General features: G+C 54.7%; 11 protein-coding genes across 11 annotated transcripts; 6 read left to right on the top strand and 5 right to left on the bottom strand.

Annotated features, from left to right (window-relative positions):
- Window positions 1–676: 676 nt before the first annotated feature.
- G647_08988 (peptide-methionine (S)-S-oxide reductase) lies at window positions 677–1,300 on the bottom strand (the record flags this gene model as incomplete). The annotated part of the gene is made up of 1 exon (XM_008733293.1): window positions 677–1,300. The coding sequence occupies one exon, from the start codon at window positions 1,298–1,300 to the stop codon at window positions 677–679; it is 624 nt and encodes a 207-aa protein (XP_008731515.1).
- A 772-nt stretch (window positions 1,301–2,072) lies between these two features.
- On the bottom strand, window positions 2,073–3,315 carry G647_08987 (uncharacterized protein; the record flags this gene model as incomplete). The annotated part of the gene is made up of 3 exons (XM_008733292.1): window positions 2,073–2,343; window positions 2,446–2,927; window positions 3,079–3,315. 3 exons carry the CDS (start codon window positions 3,313–3,315, stop codon window positions 2,073–2,075), a joined length of 990 nt encoding a protein of 329 aa, XP_008731514.1.
- A 922-nt stretch (window positions 3,316–4,237) lies between these two features.
- Window positions 4,238–6,156, bottom strand: G647_08986 (uncharacterized protein; the record flags this gene model as incomplete). Its single annotated transcript, XM_008733291.1, has 2 exons — window positions 4,238–5,505; window positions 5,553–6,156. The coding sequence occupies 2 exons, from the start codon at window positions 6,154–6,156 to the stop codon at window positions 4,238–4,240; spliced, it is 1,872 nt and encodes a 623-aa protein (XP_008731513.1).
- A 1,488-nt stretch (window positions 6,157–7,644) lies between these two features.
- Window positions 7,645–8,221, top strand: G647_08985 (uncharacterized protein; the record flags this gene model as incomplete). The annotated part of the gene is made up of 3 exons (XM_008733290.1): window positions 7,645–7,846; window positions 7,936–8,007; window positions 8,091–8,221. The coding sequence occupies 3 exons, from the start codon at window positions 7,645–7,647 to the stop codon at window positions 8,219–8,221; spliced, it is 405 nt and encodes a 134-aa protein (XP_008731512.1).
- Window positions 8,222–9,021: 800 nt separating this feature from the next.
- G647_08984 (uncharacterized protein) lies at window positions 9,022–11,334 on the bottom strand (the record flags this gene model as incomplete). Its single annotated transcript, XM_008733289.1, has 8 exons — window positions 9,022–10,229; window positions 10,278–10,422; window positions 10,471–10,602; window positions 10,651–10,754; window positions 10,807–10,970; window positions 11,023–11,080; window positions 11,142–11,207; window positions 11,262–11,334. 8 exons carry the CDS (start codon window positions 11,332–11,334, stop codon window positions 9,022–9,024), a joined length of 1,950 nt encoding a protein of 649 aa, XP_008731511.1.
- Window positions 11,335–11,939: 605 nt separating this feature from the next.
- G647_08983 (uncharacterized protein) lies at window positions 11,940–13,529 on the top strand (the record flags this gene model as incomplete). The annotated part of the gene is made up of 1 exon (XM_008733288.1): window positions 11,940–13,529. The coding sequence occupies one exon, from the start codon at window positions 11,940–11,942 to the stop codon at window positions 13,527–13,529; it is 1,590 nt and encodes a 529-aa protein (XP_008731510.1).
- Window positions 13,530–14,763: 1,234 nt separating this feature from the next.
- On the top strand, window positions 14,764–15,117 carry G647_08982 (uncharacterized protein; the record flags this gene model as incomplete). The annotated part of the gene is made up of 1 exon (XM_008733287.1): window positions 14,764–15,117. One exon carries the CDS (start codon window positions 14,764–14,766, stop codon window positions 15,115–15,117), a length of 354 nt encoding a protein of 117 aa, XP_008731509.1.
- A 1,882-nt stretch (window positions 15,118–16,999) lies between these two features.
- G647_08981 (uncharacterized protein) lies at window positions 17,000–18,330 on the bottom strand (the record flags this gene model as incomplete). The annotated part of the gene is made up of 3 exons (XM_008733286.1): window positions 17,000–17,170; window positions 17,243–17,791; window positions 17,887–18,330. The coding sequence occupies 3 exons, from the start codon at window positions 18,328–18,330 to the stop codon at window positions 17,000–17,002; spliced, it is 1,164 nt and encodes a 387-aa protein (XP_008731508.1).
- Window positions 18,331–19,359: 1,029 nt separating this feature from the next.
- On the top strand, window positions 19,360–20,915 carry G647_08980 (uncharacterized protein; the record flags this gene model as incomplete). Its single annotated transcript, XM_008733285.1, has 2 exons — window positions 19,360–19,732; window positions 19,789–20,915. 2 exons carry the CDS (start codon window positions 19,360–19,362, stop codon window positions 20,913–20,915), a joined length of 1,500 nt encoding a protein of 499 aa, XP_008731507.1.
- A 538-nt stretch (window positions 20,916–21,453) lies between these two features.
- G647_08979 (uncharacterized protein) lies at window positions 21,454–23,058 on the top strand (the record flags this gene model as incomplete). The annotated part of the gene is made up of 1 exon (XM_008733284.1): window positions 21,454–23,058. The coding sequence occupies one exon, from the start codon at window positions 21,454–21,456 to the stop codon at window positions 23,056–23,058; it is 1,605 nt and encodes a 534-aa protein (XP_008731506.1).
- A 178-nt stretch (window positions 23,059–23,236) lies between these two features.
- On the top strand, window positions 23,237–23,413 carry G647_08978 (uncharacterized protein; the record flags this gene model as incomplete). The annotated part of the gene is made up of 1 exon (XM_008733283.1): window positions 23,237–23,413. A coding segment is annotated over one exon (177 nt), but the record flags the coding sequence as incomplete, so codon positions are not given.
- Between the last annotated feature and the right edge of the window lie 453 nt (window positions 23,414–23,866).

Below are 23,866 nucleotides of genomic sequence, written 5' to 3'. Positions count from 1 at the left end.
GCTGTACGGAGTACTCGTCGGAGGGAGAAGCTCTAGCGTCTAGCTCCAGAAGTTCTTTAGAGAGTCACAAGCAAGATTGAGGTAACTATCCACCTTGAGCAGCTTCAGGAATCACTGGCTAAGGTATTTGTCTCTGGACTGTACCTCGTACACAGCACACAGCACACAGTACGCACATACGTATCTAACGACCTTCCGCACCTAGGTACTGTACTCAAATCATCGATAAGGCTGTGTCTCCTCAGGCCGGCGACCTAACCCCGCTTTAGTTACAAGGACTGTGGCGGAGTAACTTAAGTAGCGCTTTCGACGAGGATCATTCCTTGATGATCTCAACGAGTCGTGACTGATCCAGCGTGCGAGTGTGCCGATATCCGGTGAGAGGTGTCGAAAGGTCGTCCGGCTTCGCGAATAGGTGTGAAAACATGAATGCATCGCATCTCTTGCACGACACGGTTTTTGGGCCCTGAGCGAACTTGGTCGCTTGGTCCGAGTAATTAGGTATCCGTCGAGCTGGTATGGCAAACAACATTCAGCATATCAATTCATACACGCATACATAAGACATTCCATTTAGTTGGGTGCTGTTGGCGCCATGCTCCACGCCGTCAAATCATTCCTGTATAACAACACTCTTCTTCCCCTCGACCTTCCATCTCCCGGCCAAGCCATCTAATCACTTCAACTCGGGGTGTGGTCGCACAAAGTGAGCCGGGCACTGATACCCGGACGGATTCTTCAACAAGTAGTTCTGATGCAAGCCCTCTGCGTCGTACCACTGTGTCGCTCGCTTGATCTCCGTCGTGATAGTCTTGCCTTTATACCACTGCTCGCCGACCTTCTGCTTGATCTCCTCGGCAATCTTCAACTGGTCGTCGTTCTCGGCAAAGACGGCAGACCTGTACTGCGTGCCCGTGTCGGCGCCTTGTCTGTTCAGCGTGGTCGGGTCGTGCATGCGGAAGAAGAACTCGACCAACTGCCGGTACGTCACCACGTCCGGGTCGAAGACGACGAGCAGCGATTCGGCGTGGCCCGTCCGGCCTGAGCACACGTCCTCGTAGGTCGGCGCTTTCGTGGTGCCGCCGGTGTATCCGACGCGGCAGTCGAGCAAGCCCTTGCCACCGCCCCAGTGATGGCGGTAAAGCTCTTCTAGGCCCCAGAAACAACCGCCCGCGAAGATCGCCCGCTGGGAGCTTGGCGGGAATTGCATCGCTGACAGGGCATCTGGCTGGAGGGACAGTTGGGTCGAGGAGAAGGGGCGGAGAAATCGTGTGAGGAACGAAGGCATGGAGAAAGCCATCGTCAGCACGAGGATGAGGAGGGCGACGAGGGAAGCGTCGGTGACGTTGATCTGCAGGATGGCGGCTGGCGGCTGGCGGTTGTGTTTAGGACGGGTTGTGAAGTATCACTGCTGTGTACGAGTATGCTATCGGAGTCGATGGCAGCAGGAAAATACTAGCTATATATCGAAGCCCAGAATCTGACGCAGGGCGAATGGAATCCCCAGTTAGGCTCTCGTCGTCGAAGTTTCGCGGGCGATCGATCAATCAAGCACGTCATTTGGGGAAGGGGACCGCCAGAGGCACCAAAAGGCACCAGAGGCAACAGCGCGCTGACAGTTTTCGTGGCGGGCGTGCCTCGTTCCGAGGGGCGAGCGCACCTATCAGCACCTGGCACCCCTCCTAGGGACGAATTCCCTGCATGATTCCGTAATCAGCAGAAGCATGGTCGTTGTACCTCGTACTGTAGGTGCCAGTGGTGCCTTGCGGGTGTCCTGCTACTGCGCCTCAAGCTTGACAAATAACTGGGATCACTGGGGAGCCGCCGAATGCTCGATACAGCAAGGCCAAAAGTCCCAGAGTGACAGGGCTGCGGCCTCGGCGGGCGAATAGACCAACTTCACCACTCCTAGGCTTGGTTTCTTCCCTAATTTTCATAGAGATACGGAGTATATCAAGAACATATATACATGCATGTGTCCCGCCCGTCGCTTCTACCGTGTAGTGCTTTTTCCTCCTCTTTTCGTCGCACCCCACGAACCCTTCCCTACCACTCCGTCCCTCCCCTCCCGCTCAGTCCACATCCGGCACCGGCAGGCCCTTCACGATCTTGACCCGTCTGCCCAGCTTCTCCAGCGCGGTCCGCGAATTCTGGGCCCTTAAATCCGCGCTCTCTTGCTCCGTCACCAGCACGAAATCGTACGTCATGAGAGCGCTTCCTTCTTTGACACCGTACTTCGCGGCCTGGTCAGCCGACACGGTCGACAGTTCTACAATGAGGCTGTTCTTCACGCCGAAGACGGCGTCGCTGGTCTCGTAGGGGTCGTTTTTCAAATAAAGAGCCCTGACGCGCACATCATGTCAGTAGGAATGACGACGACGACAAGATCACCACCTCCGCCACCGGAAGATGATCAAGCGTAGGTGTCGATGAAGGTATACGCACGTAATCAAATGGTCAAAACCCTCCTTTTCAAACATGAAATGCATATGGCTTGGCCTCATCGGATGACGTCCCAGCTTCTTGAGCAGCTGGCCGACCGTCCCGTCGTGCGGGATCGGGTACGGCACGGGCACAATGGCCTTGAACCAGAAGACACCCTCGGCGTCCGACTTCAGGATACACCGCCCGTCGGGCCCGTCGCGGTTCGGATGCTGCACGTCGTACTTGCCCGACGAGTCGGTCTCCCAGATATCGATCTTGACGCCCTCGATCGGCCGGCCCTGCACGTCCTTGACGGTGCACAAAACGAGCAGCGGATCGCCGTTCTCGTCGTGCGACATCAGGTCGCCGTGCGAGAGGACTTCGGCCTCGTGCGTGTGGAAGGGCCCAAGGACCGTGCCTTCAGTCGAGTTGGGTGGTTTGGGGTGGTCGATGCTGTCGACGAGGAGGGACAGGCCGAGGATGTCGCTGAGGAGGATGAATTCCTGGGTAGTAGTCCCATCAGTACATGCCATCCTATTACACCACGTCCCATTCCTCCTTTGTCACGGTTTGAAAAACGAGTTTCTGAAATTCTGTCGGGCGGGCTCGCGAACAGTGCTGAGAAGGTGAGGGCTTGCTTAGTGGGTTACTTACCTGCCGCACATCCGTACAGATCTGTCCGGTCTTGGTCAGGAACTGAATGCCGGCCATCCATTCCTGCGTGGACAGCCTCGTCTCCCGCGCAAAGTCATGCAGATGCACCACTAATCTCTCGAGGATATACTTGAATCGCGGGTCTGGGTTGTTCGAGTTGATCGCAATGACGTTCTCGGTGATGTTGTCGATCGTGAGATCCTTGAGCAGAGGGATGTCGACCTTGGAGGGATCCATTGTAGGCTGAGTGCGGGTTGACGAGTTGGGTACGAGTAGGGAACAGGTCAAGCCAGGCGGTTGACTAACACGGTCCCAAAACGCAGACGCGAGGACAAGTGAAATAATATTTCTCTCCGAACAGCTGAGATGGATCGTGGGGTAATGCAGAAATGCAGGTGGGAGTATCCGAAGACCAGGAGCAGATCAGCAGACGCTCAGCAAATGCGCAGCAAGACAGTTTAGGGCTGTCCGAGTTACAGAAAAGGACAAAGCAAACCCGTGGACCCCGATTCGCTTGTCAGTCGCTTGTCAGGCCATGGCGACTGTAGATTCACACGCACAACAGCAGTGATGACATGGAGAAGTGGGATGTTGATGGTGGAGGCCATGCGAGGTCAGCATCCGAATACAAGCATCGCGGAACATGCATCGGCAGAGGAACAATCCCCACAATCGAGGGGCACATTGTACTCCGTACACAGTACGAGTACCATGCCGCCTGTCGCTCTGACAAAGCCTCGCCGTACATTGGATGGCCGGCGGACGGCGGCAGTGGAATCTATTCCGCCACAACTCCGGCCTGTTCCATCAGCCTTCTGCGCAAAAGACGCAAAAATGCCCCTACCAATACAAGCTATGCGTAAAAAGTAAACCCGCTGCTCGACCTCGAAACTTTTGAAACAATTCATCTGTTCCGCCAGATCATGCTGCAACATATGTCGCGCCGCTCTCGTAATTATTCCCTGCACTTTTCCTATTGTCCGTTCATTGCTCAGATCCGCAGGGCGCTCGCCGGACTATTCCGACCTGCTCCTGTGTCGGGTCTGAAGTGACATCGTGACAAGCCCGGGAAAAGAGTGCCTGTATGCGATCGCCTTTGTGCTTATCACCATGTATCTTCCCCTCTCATGGTGGCACTCGTGTTGATGGGTCCTGTTTCCTAAGCTCGATGTCCTCCCTGGGAGGCGGACCGATAGACTCGTGCAGCAAGTGCCTGCAGGCGGTCGCCCTCATCATCATCTTCGTATGGCTTCTCCTTTTCGCGAGGCGGGAAACTTGTCTCGTACGGCGTCGACCCAGTTGGCACTCGTCCGTTCGCTGCATCTTGCAATTGCTGGACCAAAGGTGGTGGTCGCACATCAAATCTCCCGCTCGAGGTGTTCGATGGAGCTGGCTCCGACTTTGCTTCTTCTCGTGTCTCCGTCAAGTCATCGTCTTTGGGTTTCTCCGTCTTTTCACCTGCCAAGTCTAATGAGGCTCGACCAATGCGAGACATTTGCTTCAATTCATCCGGCTGCTGGTTGACCTCGATCGTAGATCCGGCTGAGAGAGGTGGTGCAGGTGCCGGCGGGGAGGCCAATGGTGTTGGTGTCCTGTCGCGTGGAGGTGGTGCTGTCATATCCAATTCCCCTGCCTGAACATCTTTCCATGAACACTTGGCGTGTTTTTTGGTACAACCCATACACGCCGTGAGGTTCTTCAGGCAGTCCATATGTAGTCTCCTACAACGATCACAAGGAGGAATCACCCGATCTCCCTTCCACATGTTGTCCATTCTGCGAACCATCTCCGCCTTGAAAGGGCCGCCATCGTCCCTCTCTGGCTGAGCAGGCTTCGTCTGCGGCATCAACGACGCAGGGGTATTCGGTATGGCGACTGTCGAGGAGCTTCCACCCGGCAATTCATTCGAACGGGAACGTGGCTTGTCTGCTGCGTTGGCATGCATGGCTTGAGTCCGCGCAGTACCACTACCCAACGAGGTACGCCGGATGGTCTCTTCGGTCAGGCCAGCTTCTCTCTCGCTTGGAGTTAAGAAGTTCTTCATCAGCTCAGCTCGCTCGCTTGGCGAGGTGTCCTTGACTGATCTGCCGTTGATGATGGTGACGTTGCTTGGTGTGCCAAATGCATCATCGCCGATGCTCCTTAGGGCGTCATTTGTCAAGGGCGGGCGTCGATCTGGATCTTCCGCAGCTGGCTGCCGCAGATTGACAGCTGTGAAGCCGACAGGAGGTGACTGAGAAACCTCGATGCTCCTAACTGGCCTGCCGGCGCTGCTATTGTTGACTCCGTTGATCTCTGCTGGTGAGGTGGGCGAGGCTTCGGTTCTTGTTGGCTGTCTTCGCGGTTCTCGTTCCTGCTCGCGCCTGGTCAGGATTGCAGTCCGTCGACCTTTCATTTTGTGAATCATTTGCCGCGCACGGCCGGAGACTGCCCACGGTTAGATTCTAGCTATGAAGGAACAAAGGTTCTCATACCTTGATCAGCAAGCTGGATGACCTGGCCTAGGTTACGATCCAGAAGATCCATGACACCGAGTTCCTTGTCTTCGTCTTCCTTGATGGGCTGCGGGGGGATCAGCTTCTGAGGGTGACCACTTGCGATGAGCACGTAGTCTTCCTCGGATATCTCGACGCGACACTGTTTTGTGTAGAATTGGCAAACTCTTATGCCGTTGCGAGTTCTCTCCAGGTTGAACTGTTTCGGATTATTCTGAGCAAATTCGGCGACATCCAACCAGGTTACATGTGAGTCCTTCGCATGGGACTTGAGGATCTTGGGTGGCCCATCGAACATCTTCTCGAAGCGTTTGATCAAGATGGGTCCGACAGGCCGAGCCCCAAGATTGCCCGCCAGACTTTCATGGCGTTGTAGGACTCCGTCGTATTCGCTCAGCAACCGAGCTATCTCTCCAAGCGTGTCATTGACCGTGACGAGTGGTATGTCCTCCTTGTGCTGACGGACGAGATAGTTGATCTGCAGGTGGTTCGTAGCTGTCCGTGGGATCTTTGCAACTGGAATGGGGTGAGGCTCGGTCGGCGAGCGCGGACGCTTGAGCGAGGGTGTCTGCTCCACGTTCATGGTGAGAGGATGTTGGGATTGCACAGCTCCGACATAGAGGTGTCCTGCAAAACGATCGTGAAGCCCGAGTCGCTCGTGGTGCGCTCGGGCTGTGCTTGTTCAGCTGGGAGCCTTGCAGAGCGGTGGCCGACCAGATGTGGAGGGAGGTCAAAGTGGGGAGGGAGCTGGTGGATCAGCTTGAAATAGTCGACCCGAGATGGGCAGAGCTATTTCGCAAGCTGCAGCGCCGTGAGCGAAGACAGAAACCAGGCCGTGTGCACGCTCGTAGCGAAGGAGGATGAGAAGTGAGAAGAAAAGGGTGGAAAAGGTGAGAGTGGGAAAGCTTGGGCACGGGTTCAGGGTCTGGCGTGAGGAGGGCCGATGAGCGGAACCAGAAGCTGAGGCCACCGAGAGCAGATACTCCAAGGCAAAGAAGGCAGGTGAGGAGCAGCAAGCACAGACGGCGGCGAAGGAGCGGATTGTTGAAGGAGGTGCGGCAACCAACCATTTCGGGAACTGGAGGCATCGTCTCCCGGCCCTTGCCCGCCCGCTTCAGCGCGCAGCCACGGCAGCCAAACAGTGCCTTGCGGCATCGCGGGGATACTGGCGCTGAGTCTAGGTCAAGGCTAGGGATCCGTCTGCCAGTCACAGTCGCCCACTCGGGAGGGAGAGGACGCGTGGATGCGAACATGGACGCTTGAAGCGCGTGAATTGGACGGTCCCGAAACACCAGTGCGGGCGCGGGAAGAACAACAGTTACCATTCCGATTGCAGCCTCAGGGTCAGATGCGGGCGGCGGCCGTGAATTGGTGGTGGTCGTGGTAGTGGTAGTGGTGGTGATTGCTAGTTCAGGTTGGGGCGCGGGGTCGAAAATCGCGACTGTCCCCCTGCGTCTCCCCCAACTACTGACCGTGGGCGGGAAGCCGCCTCCGTCGGGGGTGAGCATGAGCACCCGGATGGCCAGGGCTGCGCAGGAAGGGAGCCCCCAGGTGCTGGACGCTCCGAGCAATCCATTGCACCTTCAGCTTTGACTAGATATTGACCACCCGCATGATACACCTTTTTTCACGTGTTTATAGACGTCCCGCTGCCCTGGCCGCGCCATCGCGGACTCGTGGCACAGGCAGGAGGCCACGATGAGTGGTGCAGGGAAGAAAGTGGGAGGTGGAGAGGCGAGGGACCGTCAAGAGCGGCGCTCCGCCCAATGATGTTCCGGCACCAGCTTCGGGCGGAAAGCTGCACCTAACCTTTTTCTCCCTCACGTCACATCACACATACTGGGAGGCACATCGTTCGGCTTGATTGAGCTCCGACCGCGCAGCCCAAAACTCAGGTACTCGGACAGATTCGCCAACCGTAACATCTTGCCTGCTGTTTCTGACTGGTCGGGCTCAGGCTTTCAGGTGACTACAGCGCCTTTTACGGCACTAACCATTTTGAGATTGAGTCGCCTTCCAACTACTGCAAACTGTTCCTCCCGCCAATAAACAAAACCATCGTGAAGAATAAATGTCCGAGCGAGGTCATTTTCGTGGCGGCGGCGGCAGGGGAGGCGGCGGCAGAGGTGGTGGACGTGGCGGCGGCGGTGGCCGCGGTGGCGCCCAGCAACAGTCCGACAGATCTCAGGAGAAGCCCAAGAAGGAGAACATTCTCGACTTGACAAAGTATGTCGACAAGCAGATCAATGTCAAGTTCAACGGTGGGAGAGAAAGTATGTATCTTCACCTATGCATTATTATTTCGGGTCTGAAAGCGCAGCACGGGGACGTATGGAACTGACTCGCTCGATTCTCGAATTAGTTGTCGGCACGCTCAAGGGTTACGATCAGTTGATGAACCTGGTATTGGATGATGTCAAGGAGACCATGAGAGGTAAGCTCATCGCAAAACCTAGAGCTTTGGTTGTCATCTAGCGATCGTAGACACAGAGCTAGGCTGATATTATTTTCTTGCAGACGACGAGGGCAACGAGACAACACGACCTCTAGGGCTCATAGTTGCCCGCGGAACGTTACTCGTGCTAATATCACCTGTCGACGGAAGCGAAGAGATCGAAAACCCCTTCCAACAGCAGGCGGAAGAGTAAATTCGGAGTTATGAATGCACGATTTCTGCGAAATTTGATGTCCACCTATGTCCTGCTTGGTCGCTTAGGATGCTATCAACAAATATCACAGCTACGCCATGAAGCCCGGCAGCAAAGGCTCGATGCATCGACAATAGTCTACCACTGACCAATTCAGCTTGAGAGTAGATCCTCACTTTACTGAGCAATGCTGGGGCTCTGTATCAATTCACGATCAGGACATCTTATGTCGGAGTATACAGGCTCCTGCAGACCTGGATGGGCGCCGACATTCCTCGGAGCAGGCTCCATCATCATAACAAGAGACGCCCACTGAGATTCTCGAAGTTCGGTTGTTTTTGCGTTTGTTTGCACTCTATTATTGCCTTGTCATATAGACTCGGTAAGCACGGGACTTGTGATGGAGAAGCTGAGATCAAGTGTGCAAATTTGCTTTCTGATTTTTTTCTGATCTGTGCCTCAATTTCTCTATGATCGCATCTCTCCTGGTTGCTGGTCCGATCAACTCTGCTCTAGGTGCTTTCCTGCTTGCTGTCTGACCTTGCAGCATATTTACCTTGTAGCCTTCCACTCCTTGAGCCGCATCCCATTGCCCGCCTGTTTTGCTCTCTTCTGACCAGCCCTTCCTTTTTTCTCTCTGCGTTTGTGCCTCCTCCACTAGTGCTTGATCTTCAACCGAAGCATTCAAGTCCTCCAGTGCGTGCGTTTTTGTTGGCCCAACAGCGCGAAACTCGTCTCGCAGCAGATGGTTGTTGTTTTCGGGCGCGCCACAATTCTCGTGGCTTGCTTCGTGGGAGAGTCTATCTCATCAACCCGCCTCTCTTGCTAACCAATTCTTGAAAGGCGCTCTCGACGCCCTTCTTTAGTTCCCGAAACGTCACCACAAACACACTCTGTTCATCTCTGCTGACGAGCATAATTTTCTCCTCCGTGCCTGCGTCCAGCTTGTTGAGTGTTAATATCGTATGTCCCAAGTCAATCACAGGTCGTCCTTGATTATCGACCTGGTGGAAGACATAATCGCGGAACAACTTGAGGAAGTAGCGCTCGCCGTTTTCGGACCAGGCCTGGTCATTCATGTACTCGGGCCTTTCATTGATGAAGTTCAACTTGGCCATCAGCCGAAAGAGGCGTGCATTCTCAACTTCTCTCGCAAGTTGAGAAGAAAGTTCGTCGTCGGTATGCAAAGCTGCGTTGAAGGCCGTGATCATTTGATTCGAGATCAGCGTGACGAAGCCGTCAATCGTCTTCTCTGGGTTCTGCATTGCGGAGTATAACCATACAACAGCGTTTTGTAGTTCGGGTTTGAAAAAACGCTTGAAGGCGTCCATGCTGCGGGCGAAATTCTGGCCTGCGTCAAGCGTCCCGGATCCGACTGCTAGAATAACTAAGGCGAAATTAACGAGATCCTGACGCTGAGCTTGAGCGAGAGGCGTGTGAGAGTTAGCTTCGAATTGAACCACGTCTAAAACTGCGCATCCATTGAGGCGGACGCGATTCTTCCCTGTTACTAGGATCTTCGATGGATCCAGGACTCGTGCAGCCAGACCTGAGCTATGGATAGCTTTCAAAGCCGAGGCAATCTGGACGACGTACGCCCACAGTGCAGTCTCGGTGATTTGATCTTTACCGTGCGAGGACCGAGATGGGCGTGCATTGAACGCGTGGGCACCGAGGTGGTGGTGTTCGAGGAGGGATTTGGCAAGCGGGTGATATTCAGTGACTACGAAGAGGGAAGAATCGCCAAACCCGCGGTTCGTGAAGACGTCGACTATGCGGACGACATTGGCGTTAACAATGTTTTTCCATGCTTGACCGGCGCGAATGGCATGTTCATTCGTCAGGCGGAAGCCTTCAACTCTCCGAAGGACAAAGAAGTGGCCGTTGGCGCTTGACTGAGCCTTGTAGACCCACGTGGTGTAGCCCCCCAAGAGATTGGAGTTCTTGTGATTCGTGTCGAGAGGTACCAAAGAGTGGTAGCATTCGATGTGGCTGGGCAACTGTGAATCTATAGATGTGGTCAGCTCAGACTGCGACACGGGTCGATACTGCGTACTGGGTAGAGTCTGCAGGGCAGCCGCGGATTTCTTCTGAATGTCCTCTCGCAGATCGTTGGGAATGAATAGGTCATGGACAGTACGTTGATATTGGGCGAGATTGGGATTATAGTGCCCGATCGGCGCGTATTGATGATATTGGACCTGTTATCACAATAAGTCTCGCCAGTCACTATCGGTGCAATTGCCTACCGGTTGCTGGAAGCCACTGGCGCTCGGGAAGAAAGCGGCCCCATTCAGGCTATGATCGAGGTAGGGATTTGTACCATGGCCGGATTGGAACGTGTCAAAAGCATGAGAGACGGGTATTTCGTTCTCATTCGTCTGTTCTTATTAGCCTTCTGAGAGAAAAGTCGCATGTCTCCAGCTCACCATCGAGGGATCCTGGACTCGTCTTGGAACGAATTCCTGGACGTCCCCCACGGCCCAGTCGGGAGTCCTGGCATCTTGACGAAGCGGAGTTGCATTGGAAGACCCTGCCGAGAGTTGTAAGCCGCCAAACTCGGTGAAGGCTGAGATTGGGCTCACTGGAAATAATGGCCTTTGGCATAAAAGGAGCCGCGCTTGCTGCCTTGGGAGAAATGCCAGCGGCTGGTTTCTTCGCCGCCGCTACCACAGTTGCGGCGCCATTCGGTGACAGGAAAGAGGGGGTAAAGCTGGGAGAATCGACATTGAGCACCTTTTTGGATTGACTGTCGAAGGGTGTTAGAAAACAGCATCCGAGCCAGCGCATCTTGATGATACCTATCCATCTGTCCCGCATCGGAGGAGGGCTTTTCTATCGTGTGGTTGAAGGCACACCCTACACCGCCGAAGAGTGAGCACCATTGTACCATACCCTCATAAAGAGTGGTTCAAGGTACCTTTGTCTTCATAGCGGCATTTTCCATAGATTGTGACATTGCGACAGAGAGTATCCTTCGCGGTCTCTGTCACTCAACCATCAGCAACACGACGTCTCCTGACAACTGTGGTCGACATACCCCTGCCTTTGATTCTAGGGGACAAAGCAGCCTGCTTTGTATCTTCTGCATTATTCTTGCTCACAGCGGCCATAGTCGTTACTGGCTGAGATGGATCATGGCAATGGTGTGATCCATCTGGCTCAGAAGTAGGTCTGCGGTCCTAACGCATCGTGTAGGCGCGCAAAAGAGAGGTGGATTCCGGTAGTAAGCGACAAGAAGTAGAAATAGGTCGCTGCAGGGGTGCAGTTGCTATACTATGTGGCTCGTGGTGCGGCTGGCTGGATGTGAGCGAGGGAAATGTCCATGTCTCTACAGATATCCAAAATGGGGCAGTGAATCGAAGGTGGGAAGAAGATGGAACAGTCTCCAGCTGCAAGATGAAGCAAAGATTGGGGACAGGCCGAGCGCAACAGCTCTTCCAGGGCCGCCGTGTTCGAGTCCGCTGCTCGGTACGTGCAGTTGAGGTGGAAGTGGGAGGGAGATGGAGACGAGGATAATCGCAGCTGCGCGGATTACATACGCCTTCCCGTCCTTCTCCCAAATCGCGTCGTCAACCAACCAAAGATATTGTTTCTGGGAATATAATACTTGTGTCAGAAGGTGAAGACAATAGAGGCCAGACATGTCCATGTCAGCGCGTCGATAACCACTACTTTCCTCCCTGCCGTTTCCCTCGCCTTCGACAGGACTCCGAATATGGCGACCCCGGACATCTCCCAGTTGACACCTGCTCAGCAAGAAGCTCTTCAAACCTACACCGCCGTCACCGACCAAGCAGATCCAAACGCCGCAATCGCTCTGCTGCAACGATGCCAGTGGAACGTACAGATTGCCATCGCCCGCTTCTTCGATGGTGAGCCCGCCACAGATCCTCTGGCAGAGGCACAGGCGCAAATACCTCCAACGTCCACCCGCCAGACCGCAAACTTACAATATGAGAACCTGCTGGCGGCGACTCGGCCATCGCACAGGGCATCGCGGATCGAGCCCGAAGACATAGTCCACAGGGTCGACACAGGTGGCGCAGTTCCCGAGCAGATGTACCGGCCGTCACCACTCTTCTCCATCATCTTCACACCCGTCAACCTCCTCTACCGGGTGTTCAGCACAATCCTATCGCCGTTTGGTTTTCTGGTGCCTACCTTCCTCTCCCGCCTCTTCCACCGGTTACTCTACCAATCGCAGACACAGACACGGATCGAGAGAAGAGCTCTTCCGCCCGCAGAAAATGCCAGGAGATTTATCCGCGAGTTCAGTGAAGAGTTTGGCGATCACAACGACGAGGGCACGAATGGAGAGAGTTCCACGCCACTCCTCCCTTTCGCAGAGTCCGGCTTTAACCTGACCCTCGACACCGCAAAGAAAGACCTGAAGTTCCTCCTCGTCGTGCTTCTGTCCCCAAGTCACGACGAGAATGCAACCTATGTACGCGAGACATTACTCTCACCCCAATTCAAATCGTTCCTCGACTCCCACGAGCCCGACCTCATATTATGGGGCGGCAACGTCCGGGACTCGGAAGCATACCAAGTGTCGGCAAATCTACAGTGCACAAAGTTCCCTTTTGCAGCACTAATCTGTCAGTCGTCGGAGCCGGGCTCAAGCGGCCAGATGACGGTGGTGCTGCGTGCCGTAGGACCTATGCCTCCAGCAGAACTGATCGCCAAACTCGGCACAGCAATCACGTCTCATCAAGCATCCCTTTCTGCCGCGCGCGCCCAGCAAGCCGAGCGCACAGCGACTCAAAATCTAAGGAGAGAGCAAGATTCTGCTTATGAAAGATCATTAGCCCAGGACCGAGAACGGGCGAGACGGAAGAGGGAAGAGGAAGAAGCAGCCAGGCGAGCGGAAGAGCAGGCGCGGGAACAGACACGACTAGCGGAGAAGAAGAAGAGCGACATGCACCAGTGGAGGAGGTGGCGCGCTCAGTCCCTTCCTCTTGAGCCACCCGCAAATGACAGCGATGCCATACGTGTAAGTATCAGAATGCCTTCTGGCGAGAGGGTAATATGGAAATTCCGCGCCGAGGCTGAGATGGAGGAACTTTATGCTTTTGTGGAATGCTACGAGGTCGTCAAGGCCCGAATGGAGGAAGCGGAAGACGAAAAGGCCGTGGAAGAGCCGGAAGGGTATGAGCACGAATACTCATTCCGTCTCGTCTCACCTATGCCTCGGAAGGTGTATGAACTCGAAGATGGAGGCTCGATAGGGGAGAGGGTGGGAAAGGGGGCGAACCTGATCGTCGAGCCTATCGTTGAGGATGAAGACGAAGCGGAAGATGAATGAGCGCATGCTCCTTTGACTAGACTTGCTTCTGGCTACATGAGTGGCAATAGACTAAGAGGACGATGTCTTAGACCTTGACAACCAACTTAACACGGTATGAACCGTGGCCGGGGCTTCCAAGCATCAGCCTCGCGTAGCCTCGTGTACCAGTAGCCTCGCGTAGCCTCGCGTAGCCTCGCCAACGCGGGGAACGTCCACGCTTCTCACGCACGGAACTCGACATGTTCCAGCGCGTCCACCTGTAGAGGTGCCATTCTACATGTACGACGACGTTTCGGCTCTACAGCACACGGCACGCGTCCTCGCATCTATCCGTGATGCCTTTCCACCTCTCCGCTGAGTTACTGGGACGCGGCAGCCCGAAGAGTTCCACGCAACGCATGATCTAATGAGAGATCGATACCGTCCACATTCCATCACCGCAAGAATGCCGTTTAACCCATTCCTTGATAACTATGGCGATGGCACCTGGACAGATCTGGAAGCATCCGACTCTGAAGAGTCTGAGCACGACTCACGATCCTTCTCCGATAGTCCTTCCCCTCGTCTGCACCCCCACTTCATCGAGCTTTGTTTTGAGGGAAGCGATGGAGAGGAAGACACCTTAGAGATACCAGATACACCACTCCAGCACAACGATATGCCGACTCAGCTACGCCTAAAGGGCCTCTTCCTGGTCATGCTTCAGGCTAGAGTGGGCTGACGCCGGCTAATGACGAGTCCGAGAGGATAGAGCCCTATAACGACCTGGTCCACACCGATATCACTTCCCACCATGATTCACCGCACAGCAAGGACTTGGTCTTCTGCGATGTCCTTCCCGACCTGGATATTGGAGACGATCCCAACGTACAGCAAGGCCCGTCTCCCAAGAGCCCCCGCGCCATGAAGTATCTGGATCTCTGCGATTCTGACTCCAGTACTGTGGCTCCTCCTCCAAAGAAATGCCAACACTGTAAGACGAGCAGGTTGAGATGCAATGGTAGGCGACCTTGCCGGTACTGTCTCAAATACAGCAAACGCTGCTACGACCCCAACACGAAGCCGCCAGTACGTCGGTCACAGTCTAACTTGAAAAAGCACAATCATGTGAAAGTGGCGGCCCAAGAGAAGCAAGCCCATCCGCGGGGTACCAACAAACCAGGCGTTTTCTCACGAAGAAAAGGCACCTGCCCATTCGCTACGGAACTCGCACCAGACTGAGCCATGTGCCCCTGACTCACCCGAAGAAACCATGCAAGAGACAGACTCAGATGGCTCTGAGTTCGGTTCTGAGAAGCTGCATCCCTTCCTTGCTTCAACAGCTCATGGAAATTACCAGCCTAAGCCGTACGATGACGCTTTGATACGAGGGAAGCGACAAGGCTTGACAAGTAGCCAGATCAAACAACGCCTGAATTTGGAGCCAGCCACCTCAACACTGAAAAATCCATGGCGTCTCCTGCTCCAATGGGGCATCGTGGACGCAGTGCCTACTCTCATAGGCAAGAATTTCTACCCTCCCCCTGCAAAGGCGCCGGTTTCGACTCACTCTTCTCGCGATGCTTCCAAGCAGACGGCAAAAGATGTTTCTGATGTTCCCGATTAACCTCAGAGGCAACCCTTTGATCGCCGACTATGTGCATTCAATCACCGAGATTGCGATGGTATGGTTCTCTGCACGGCTTGCGTCACCCACGGCTAAGGCACGAAATGCGCTTACACGGCCCCTCGTGGTAGAGGAGGCCCTTCTGCTGAACCTTTTCCCAAGTCTTCTCCACAATCACATACAACTCCGGTTCCTTCTTTTCCGATTACCGGCGCAGCACCAGAATGCGCATGACGAACGCAGACGCATCTGATACAAGGAGAGTCTCCTGTGTCCAGTGCACCAAATGTCACAGCACTTGTGATCCCAGAGAGCCGGTGTCGACTGGGAGATGTCCGGGGTCGCCATATTCGGCGTCCTGTTGGCCATCTATGTTCTTACTCTGCACGCTGTGTTCCTGCAGCAGGTAGTTCAAGTGATGCCAGAGGAGCACTGGCAGGCTTGGGCGCTCCCACGGCTTCTCGTTCGGCATCTGTGACCTCAGCACATGGCCTTTCTGACGTGAAGAGGGCCCGATTGCAGAATGCCGACCCAGAGGAGACAAGGATGGTCTTTTGCGATGGGTGTGCAAAGTGCCACTGCCCCTGTGATGCTGTGAGTCCAACCCAAATTCATTACCCATGCCGCCAGAGCCTCAAGCAGTATCCAGTCCAACTGATGACATGGTTGAAACCTGACCAAACTGCAGATGCTGCCCTGCAGGAGATGTGTAAGACGAGGCGTTTCGTGTTCCTATTCCGATCGCTACGTTCCTGCGACCTTGGAGGGCGGTAGTAGAGCACTCGTTGATTCTGGTTATTCAACTATGTCCCCAACCACATCCGCTCTCCTATCCACGACGCTCGTGGATGGCACTCCATCAAACCCACAAACACAACCTGTCACTAGACATACCATGTCAGAGGATGAAATTGATGGCGACATAGTACACGAAGAAGACCCGTATGACACGACTCTGGCCACAAGGTCTGGTCGGTCAACTCGCACAGTACAGCCTGGCACTGCCACGATGGCCAAGTCACCACTACCGATGAAGAGGAGAGAGAGGAGAGTGCAAGTGAGCATGGAGACGAAGTGGCGACGACCATCATCCCCTGCAAATGGCAAGACTGTGGGAGAAGTTTCGACACCGCCGTTGCCATCTACGTGAGTTGTCATCCATCTTTTCGACAGTGACCTCTGGCTGACAAGCGGTATTCTAGGAACACCTGTGTGACCACGTCGGGCGTCGAGCCAATGGGACGTTCCAATCTTGCTGCTTCTGGCTGGGTTGCCATTATGGACGTAGGGATCGGAGAGACCGGCTCATTCGGCACATGAAGACACATGCTCGCCCTCGTGCCTCAACGTCCTCTTCATATGTGTGGGAGTGGTCTTGAGAGAAGTCAGCGCTTGATAAGCGTCTGTCGATGTATAGAAGACCCAGACAGTCCATGCATAGAAGACCCAGACAGCACATGCGCCAAGGAATGACAAGGACGTGCGCACGCCGGTCTGCTCCCCGTCTCGGATAGTCCTTGAGATATAAACATAAACATATATTGGCGAGGTGTCAACAGCCCGCAAGATTGTCCATACAGCCAGACGCCGTGACTAGAAAACGAGGGCTAAAATTCACAAGGCACCAAACAAAAAAGAGGCTTCCCGAAGCGGACGCAGTCCTTTACTAATTCTAACCACCAACCAACGTATGGAAATGGACCTGATACTTACTACAGTGACTACTATCATTCTCCGTTTGATACTCTAATCAAGGTGGAGGGCGGCACAAGAACCGAGAGCCAGCTAGCTACCTGCCTACCTGCCTACCTACTCGCCTTCCAAGACAAGGTAGCTACAGTAGCAGCAGCGTACCATTGACTAACTACAGTAGTTAGTTGGACTATCCATCCACCAGAATCCCATCGACCTGCTGCTCGTCCGGACCCAGCAGGCCCAACGCCTGCCTTCTCGTCGGGGCGTTCGGGTCAAAGTAAGGCTTCTCGGCGAGAGATGTCACGCGCGTGCCGTGCCGGGGGAACGCGCCTGCATAGTCCCAGCTCGCGTTGTGGATCTGAGGGTGGCCGACAGAAAGGTGATATCAGTATATGTCGACACACAGACACGCAGAGAGGGAAAGACGCACCGTGATCCGATTATCCCACAACGCACTCGTGCCGGGCGTCCATCGGAAGCGCACCTGAATGTCCACGTTCCTCTCATACACGTCGTACAGGTATCCGAGGATCAAATCGCTCTCGGCCCGATCGAGCCCGACGATGCGGTCCGTCATTGCACGGTTCACCCAGAGCGCCTTCCAGCCCGTCGCGGGGTGGACCCTGACCAGCGGGTGCGTCCGCTCGATATACTTGGGCCCGGCCGTCGGGTTGTCTCTGTCCAGGTAAGGGTGCGCGGACCGGTAGACGGCGTGCTTGCCGTCGATGATCTTGCGGAAGTCCGGGGACAGTTTTTCGTAGGCCGCGTAGCCTGAGGCCCATAGCGTGTCGCCGCCCACTGGGGGCACGGTGTCGTTGTGCAGGTGCGTGATGCCGGCCGGTTGGCGCTCGTGCACGAGGTCCGTGTGCCACCTTGATGCGCCGCCGGGTTTGCGGAAGCTCGCGGCGACTTCTTGGGCTTGGAGCGCGGGCCAGATCACCGTCACGCCGGGCACTCCGGGGACTTGAGGCACTTGGGGCTGTGAAGGACAGAGGAAGGCCACGTTAATACGTATCAGGGAAGGAAGAGAATGGCGTGAAAACACGAGGCGTGGGAAGGACGGTGAAGTCGTACATGAATTTCCACCTCGCCGTAGTATTCGCCTAGATCCTTTTGCTGTTGGGGCGAAAGATCCTGACCGCGGAAGAATACGACGCTCCTCTCTGCGATTAACAGTGCGAGCTCATCCTTCTGCTGGTCCGTCAAGTCCTTCAGCTGCAGTCCTTCGATCTCGGTGCCAATATAGGCGGTCAGATCTGTGACTTTCGTCGCGGCACTCAGCAGCGCGGATTTGGACTTGTCCGCACGGGCGCCAGCATCGTTATGCGGACGGTCTTGATTCCGAATGTTGTATACGTCTTGGAGGTAGAGCGGGCGGTTGGGACGGTAAGGGTAGCCTTCGCTGAGGTCGATGCCGGCTTTCTTCAAACGGTCGTACGCCGGTTCGGGGAGTCCCAGGGTGTCTTTCTTGGGGACCACAAAGTCGGTTATGGCAGGTTCGACCAGAGCAGGTGCCATGTCTGCTGTTGTGATGCCTAAGTAGCAGTGGCTGGGTAGAGAAGAAGAGTCACGGCGAGAAACCAGTTCGGGCTGCTGAGTATTTGTGTCACTTTTCCAATCACGAAACACGCCGCTCGTCGTGTCCCTTGCGTGCATTCGAGACCTTTTGGTGAACACGGCTTGCTTACCCATCCACGTCGACATATCTCCTTCCCCCACGCTGGTAAGATGGCGAGATCACACCTCTCTATTGCGTGCACTTGCAGGCTGTTGAGTCTGTCCAGTCGGCACAATATCAAGCACCTAGCTGCATATACAGGATGGACCTACCATGCGAGGAGCCTGAACCACAGGCCGGGGGGAGATGATACTAGCATGGTGCCGCGTTGTCGTCGATTTCGGCATCTTACCCCGCTCAGACAGGCTCCTTATCAGTCCAGCTGGCGAGGTCGCATGTGGTCGAGATTCGGCCGATATTCCAAGCTGATGTATCGCAGGGGTGGTGCAATATGGGCGCCTCGACAGTCACGTGTCATGCGCATGATGGCGTGCTTGTACCCCTTTATTTGTCCACTTTCATCCAACTATGATTGTAGGATTTCCATGCAAGACAAGCAGGATGGGCAGGTGGCATGTCGAGGATCTCACGGACCTGGCGTGGAACATGGTACATGCCGCGGTACTTCTGCATTGGCCGCTATTTCGAGGATTCTCAGTGGTCAGACGCTGAAAGGGGCGGATTGTCTCGCTGTCGTGACTAATGGCGCACGTTGGAGGGATGGTTCGAACATGCTGTTGACAAGCATTGACAAGCATGTGCGCCTAGGAGGGGAGGTGGTAGAGGAAAGGATGTGCAGCACGCAATCATAAAGCAAAAGGTGCGATCAAGTGGGCGGAACCCATCTTGTCGTGTTGCATCCAAGAATGTCATACCGACTTGGTCAAGAGTTCAGGTGAGAGAAGCTTTAAAAGCCACCCGTAGAAGCCGGGAAGACCATTCAATCAGTATCGCAGCCAAGAGGAACCAACCTGTTGCGGTTGGGAAAGATGGCATTCCATGCGGACAGCAAGGTGGTCGACGTCAAAGGCTTCGAAGCTGAACCGCAAAGCATTGTGAAAGCCACAACCAGGTCGGAAGAAGACCTCTCAGATCCGATTCAAGCGAAGCCGAAGCGCAAGTGGCAGTCCTACATCTGGGACACGCTAGACAAGTCACCTGAAGAACGCCGCCTCCTGTTCAAGCTCGACGCGGCGGTTCTTACCTTCGCAACGCTGGGATACTTTATCAAGTACCTGGATCAGATCAACATCAACAATGCCTTCGTGTCGGGGATGAAGGAGGATCTGGGGTTATACAAGAATCAGCTCAACTATATGCAAACGTGCTGGACTGTGGGTTATGTGATCGGGGAGGTACCTTGTGAGTGCTTGTCCCGGAAAACACCTGGTGAATGAGCATTGACATGTCGTTTCCAGCCAATATGATCCTGACTCGCGTCCGACCCTCCATTTGGATTCCTGCGATGGAACTAACATGGACGGTATTGACGTTTTGCCTCTGCAAATGCAACTCCGCGGGTTCGATATATGCCCTCCGATTTCTCATCGGTCTGGCTGAGTCAACGTTCTACCCTGGAATGCAGTACATCATCGGATCGTGGTATCGCCGTGACGAGCTAGCGAAGCGGTCATGCATCTTCCACACCGCGTCTGCCATCGGGTCGATGTTTTCCGGATACCTCATGGCGGCCGTCTACCATCTCGGAGGCAAAGGGGGTTACCGCGGATGGCAGTGGCTGTTCATTGTGGACGGCGTCATTTCTCTGCCGATCGCCATATCAGGATTCTTCCTTCTCCCAGACGTGCCTGAGATTACCCGGGCTTGGTACTTTACACCTGAAGAGCGCCTGTTTGCACAGAAGCGGATGCAACTGGAGGGCCGGGCACAGCGCGCGCCATATACGAAAGCGAAGTTCAAGAGGATCTTCACCTCCTGGCACATCTACGCCCTGGCAACTCTGTACATGACTTTCAACAACGCGGGTTCGGGAGTCAGCCAACCTACCTTCGCACAGTATCTCAAGGATTCAGACAACCCAAAGTACACCGTTGGTCAGATCAACACATATCCCACGACAACCTATGCCGTGCAGATCGTCAGTACACTCGCATACGCTTGGACATCGGACAGCGTTTTCCGGGGCGCGAGATGGCCACCAATCGTCTTCGGCGGTGTGGTCTCCATCATCGCCTACGCCAGTCTGGCCGTCTGGGATATTCCAACGGGTTGGCACTGGGCGTGCTATATCATCGCCGGGTGCGGCGGTGGCTTGAGTGGACTCTGCATGGCCTGGGCGCATGAGATCTGCTCGGATGACAATGAGGAAAGGGCGATTGTCGTCGGAACCATGAACGAGCTGGCGTATGTGTTCCAAGCCTGGTTGCCGTTGGTGGTCTGGCAGCAAATCGACGCACCAAGATATCACAAGGGCTTCGTAACCTCTGCATGCCTCGCTGCTGGCATGATTATCACCTCTCTCGTGATCAGAGTGCTGTGGAAGAGAGAATTGGCGAAGAAGGCCAAGGTGGGTGCCATTGCTTGAATACGATCAAACAGATCTGGCGGTGCTCGACCGCGGGGTGCTTTCTGATGGTGTGCGCAGGCCTGGCAAGCTCGTAAACTGACTTGTACGTAGCTTCACAAGCGGTGCCGTAACAAGCTCCAGGGAGACGAAAGTCCATCAATGCCACTCCTCGGTCTCGAGCAGGCGGGAACATCCACATAAGCATCAAACGGATTAGAGGCTGCATCGGTCCACTAGATCCATGGATTTTCCAGCCATACAGAAAATGAACGGAGATAATGCATCCAAACCATGCATGAATCACCTGCTATACGTCGTGAAAGATCGTGACATCCCGCAGGCAATATGTACCCAATATTGCGTGCTTACACGGGGATATTTGCTGATTTCCACGCTCATACGTGCCGCGAACATCAAGCCAATCACGGTAGCTCTGAGGCTTCCGGATGCGATCGATCGCAGACGAGCCGACTGATATGAGAGGCCAGTATAGCCCGTTCTCTTTCTACGAATGTTGCGTAGGAGAGTTCAAGAGCTCGTCGGTCCGTTGAGAACAATGCCCCAGATGACCAAAGACGCTCCTAAAAGGGTAGCAGTGATCGGAGCAGGAATCAGCGGAGTATGCGCAGCAGCACATCTTCTCAAGGCCGGCCTGGAAGTAGTCGTGTTCGAGCGGTCGGGTATTGCGGGCGGAGTGTGGCATTTCGACAAGCGGGTGGCTCATGATCCGTCGCCATATCCAAGCGAGATCCCGTCGAGAGGTGACTATGAGCCAATTCCGGGGCTTGCATATAGTACCCCTCCGCCCGAAGACGAGATTACCGACGAGCTGGAGATCATCCATGCGCCGCCCGGGCCATGTTATGCGGGACTCAAGAATAATGTCTCGACGAGAGAGATGAAAGTCAGCCTGGCGTCGTGGCCGCCGAGAACCGCGGATTTTGTCACCCAAAACGTTCTGGAGGAGTACATCCAGGGTATCGCAGAGCAGCATGGTGTTAATGCGGTCACACACTATCACACTCGTGTCGAGGAAGTGAGAAAACATGAAGGCCGATGGGCAGTGCGTACGACACGCTTGCAGCAGACAGCGACACCGGGCTGGCGACTGGTAGAGCGCCTTTGGGCTTTTGATGCAGTCGTAGTGGCCTCAGGCCATTACCACATGCCTCGGATACCAGACTATCCTGGCCTCAGCGAGTGGAAACGTGCATATCCGGACAGAGTCTGGCACTCGAAGAGATACCGGAGTCCTCAGATATGCAGGGATCAGAATTTGCTTTTGGTCGGAGCCGGGGTGTCGGCGGCGGATATTGCGAAGGAGTCCATAGGAGTTGCCAGGCACATATATCAGAGTGCTCGAGGTGGGCTTTTCGACCTCCCGGCAAGCTTTTTACCAGAAGGCGTCACCAGAGTAGGTGCCATCAAATCGTTCGAGCTGGAGGCAAGACAGTGTGGGTTACGGGACGACTCCTCCGAGCCCATTGCCGGAAAGGTGGTTTTGCAGAACGGAGACACGCTGTCCGACATCCACGCCGTCATCCTCTGCACAGGTTACATAACCTCGTATCCCTTCCTACGGCACTTGCACCGCGACGACATCTCTGCGCAGCAGGCAAATCAGACGGTGCTCGTGACGGCAGAGGGGAACATGAACCACAATCTGCACAAGGACATGTTCTACATCGAGGATCCGTCGCTTATCTTTATCGGAGCCCCGTACCACATCGCAACGTTCTCGCTTTTCGAGTTCCAAGGTCAGGTCGCAGCAAGAGTATTGAGTGGGAAAGCTCAACTGCCAAGCTATGACGAGATGCGCCGAGAGTACAACGAGAAAGTGAGGGCCAAGGGGTTAGGCAGGGAGTTCCACAGCCTCAAGGCGGCAGGGGCTGAAGAAGCATATGTAAAGGACCTCGTTGACTGGGTCAACGCGGATGCTGAGCGTCTAGGTGTCAAGGACAAGATGGTAGGACACACACCCGAATGGCATGTTGCGAAAAAAGACAGAGAAGCGCGAATCAGGCTGATCTTTGCAGCGAAAGAAGAAGAAAAGATTGATAGTGTCGAGGTAGTAGTTGGGTTGGGAGGCGATGGAGGTGAGGGAGGTGAGGGAGGTGAGGGAGGCCTGGCGGGCGGGCGCTTGGAATCGGGAAGCACATAGAGATTTAATGATCCGCCCTAGCAGGTCACCTGCTTGGCTTAAGACTTCGCCGTACCAGAAATTTCCCAGCTCGACATTGACATGGTTGGCTATTGCATATCTCCCATTCATGCTGTGACCGATACCCAACCCTTTACCCGTGAATACCTCGACTACCTTCCAGAATCAACGCCCTACAATGCCTCCCAAGCGTATTGCAGTTCAGCCCGCTCGCAGAGCCCAGCCTCAGGGCTACTTCGGCCAGATATATCACACCTTGACATCAGAGGAGAACGCCAGCGTGGTCATCAGTGTTGCTATGTTCGGGGTAGGTCTAACTGCGTACATCCATCACTTCGAGTTTTTGTTTCAATTCTCTGGCCATTTGAAGCTTGGCTCAGAAGGCAATGCAATGCGGCGAATGTCGAATCTTGTCTCAAGTCTACTGGACCTTTGGTGGAAGCAGCCTTGTCAAGTTCATCGCGACGTAACGAGATCGGCGTTGTCAATTGGCCTGGTATTTGGATAACTTTGCATCAAACTCTCGCTGACTTTTCTCATCTGCAGGCCGCCATTGCGTTCTTCAATTCAGAATGGAGCGAGATGCTCCTTCCTGGATTTTAGTCGCTCTACGTTTCTCACATCCTCAACTCCTCTCCACCTTGCGCCGGTTCGAAGCAGGCTTTTCCCATATCGCCTGCGGGGACGACTCGGGGGCCGTTCGACGGCTTTGTCTGTGTATCAACAGGAAAATGTACAACATCTCGACTGGGACGGAGTAGATGGCTGTTGTGCTGTCCCGATTTGATGGAATGGACCTGAGCGTAGC

This window comes from Cladophialophora carrionii (assembly GCF_000365165.1).
Source record: "Cladophialophora carrionii CBS 160.54 unplaced genomic scaffold supercont1.8, whole genome shotgun sequence".
NCBI classification, from domain to species: Eukaryota; Fungi; Ascomycota; class Eurotiomycetes; order Chaetothyriales; family Herpotrichiellaceae; genus Cladophialophora; species Cladophialophora carrionii.
The sequence above is the reverse complement of the archived record's forward strand: the minus strand, read 5'-3'. Positions and strand labels throughout refer to the sequence as shown.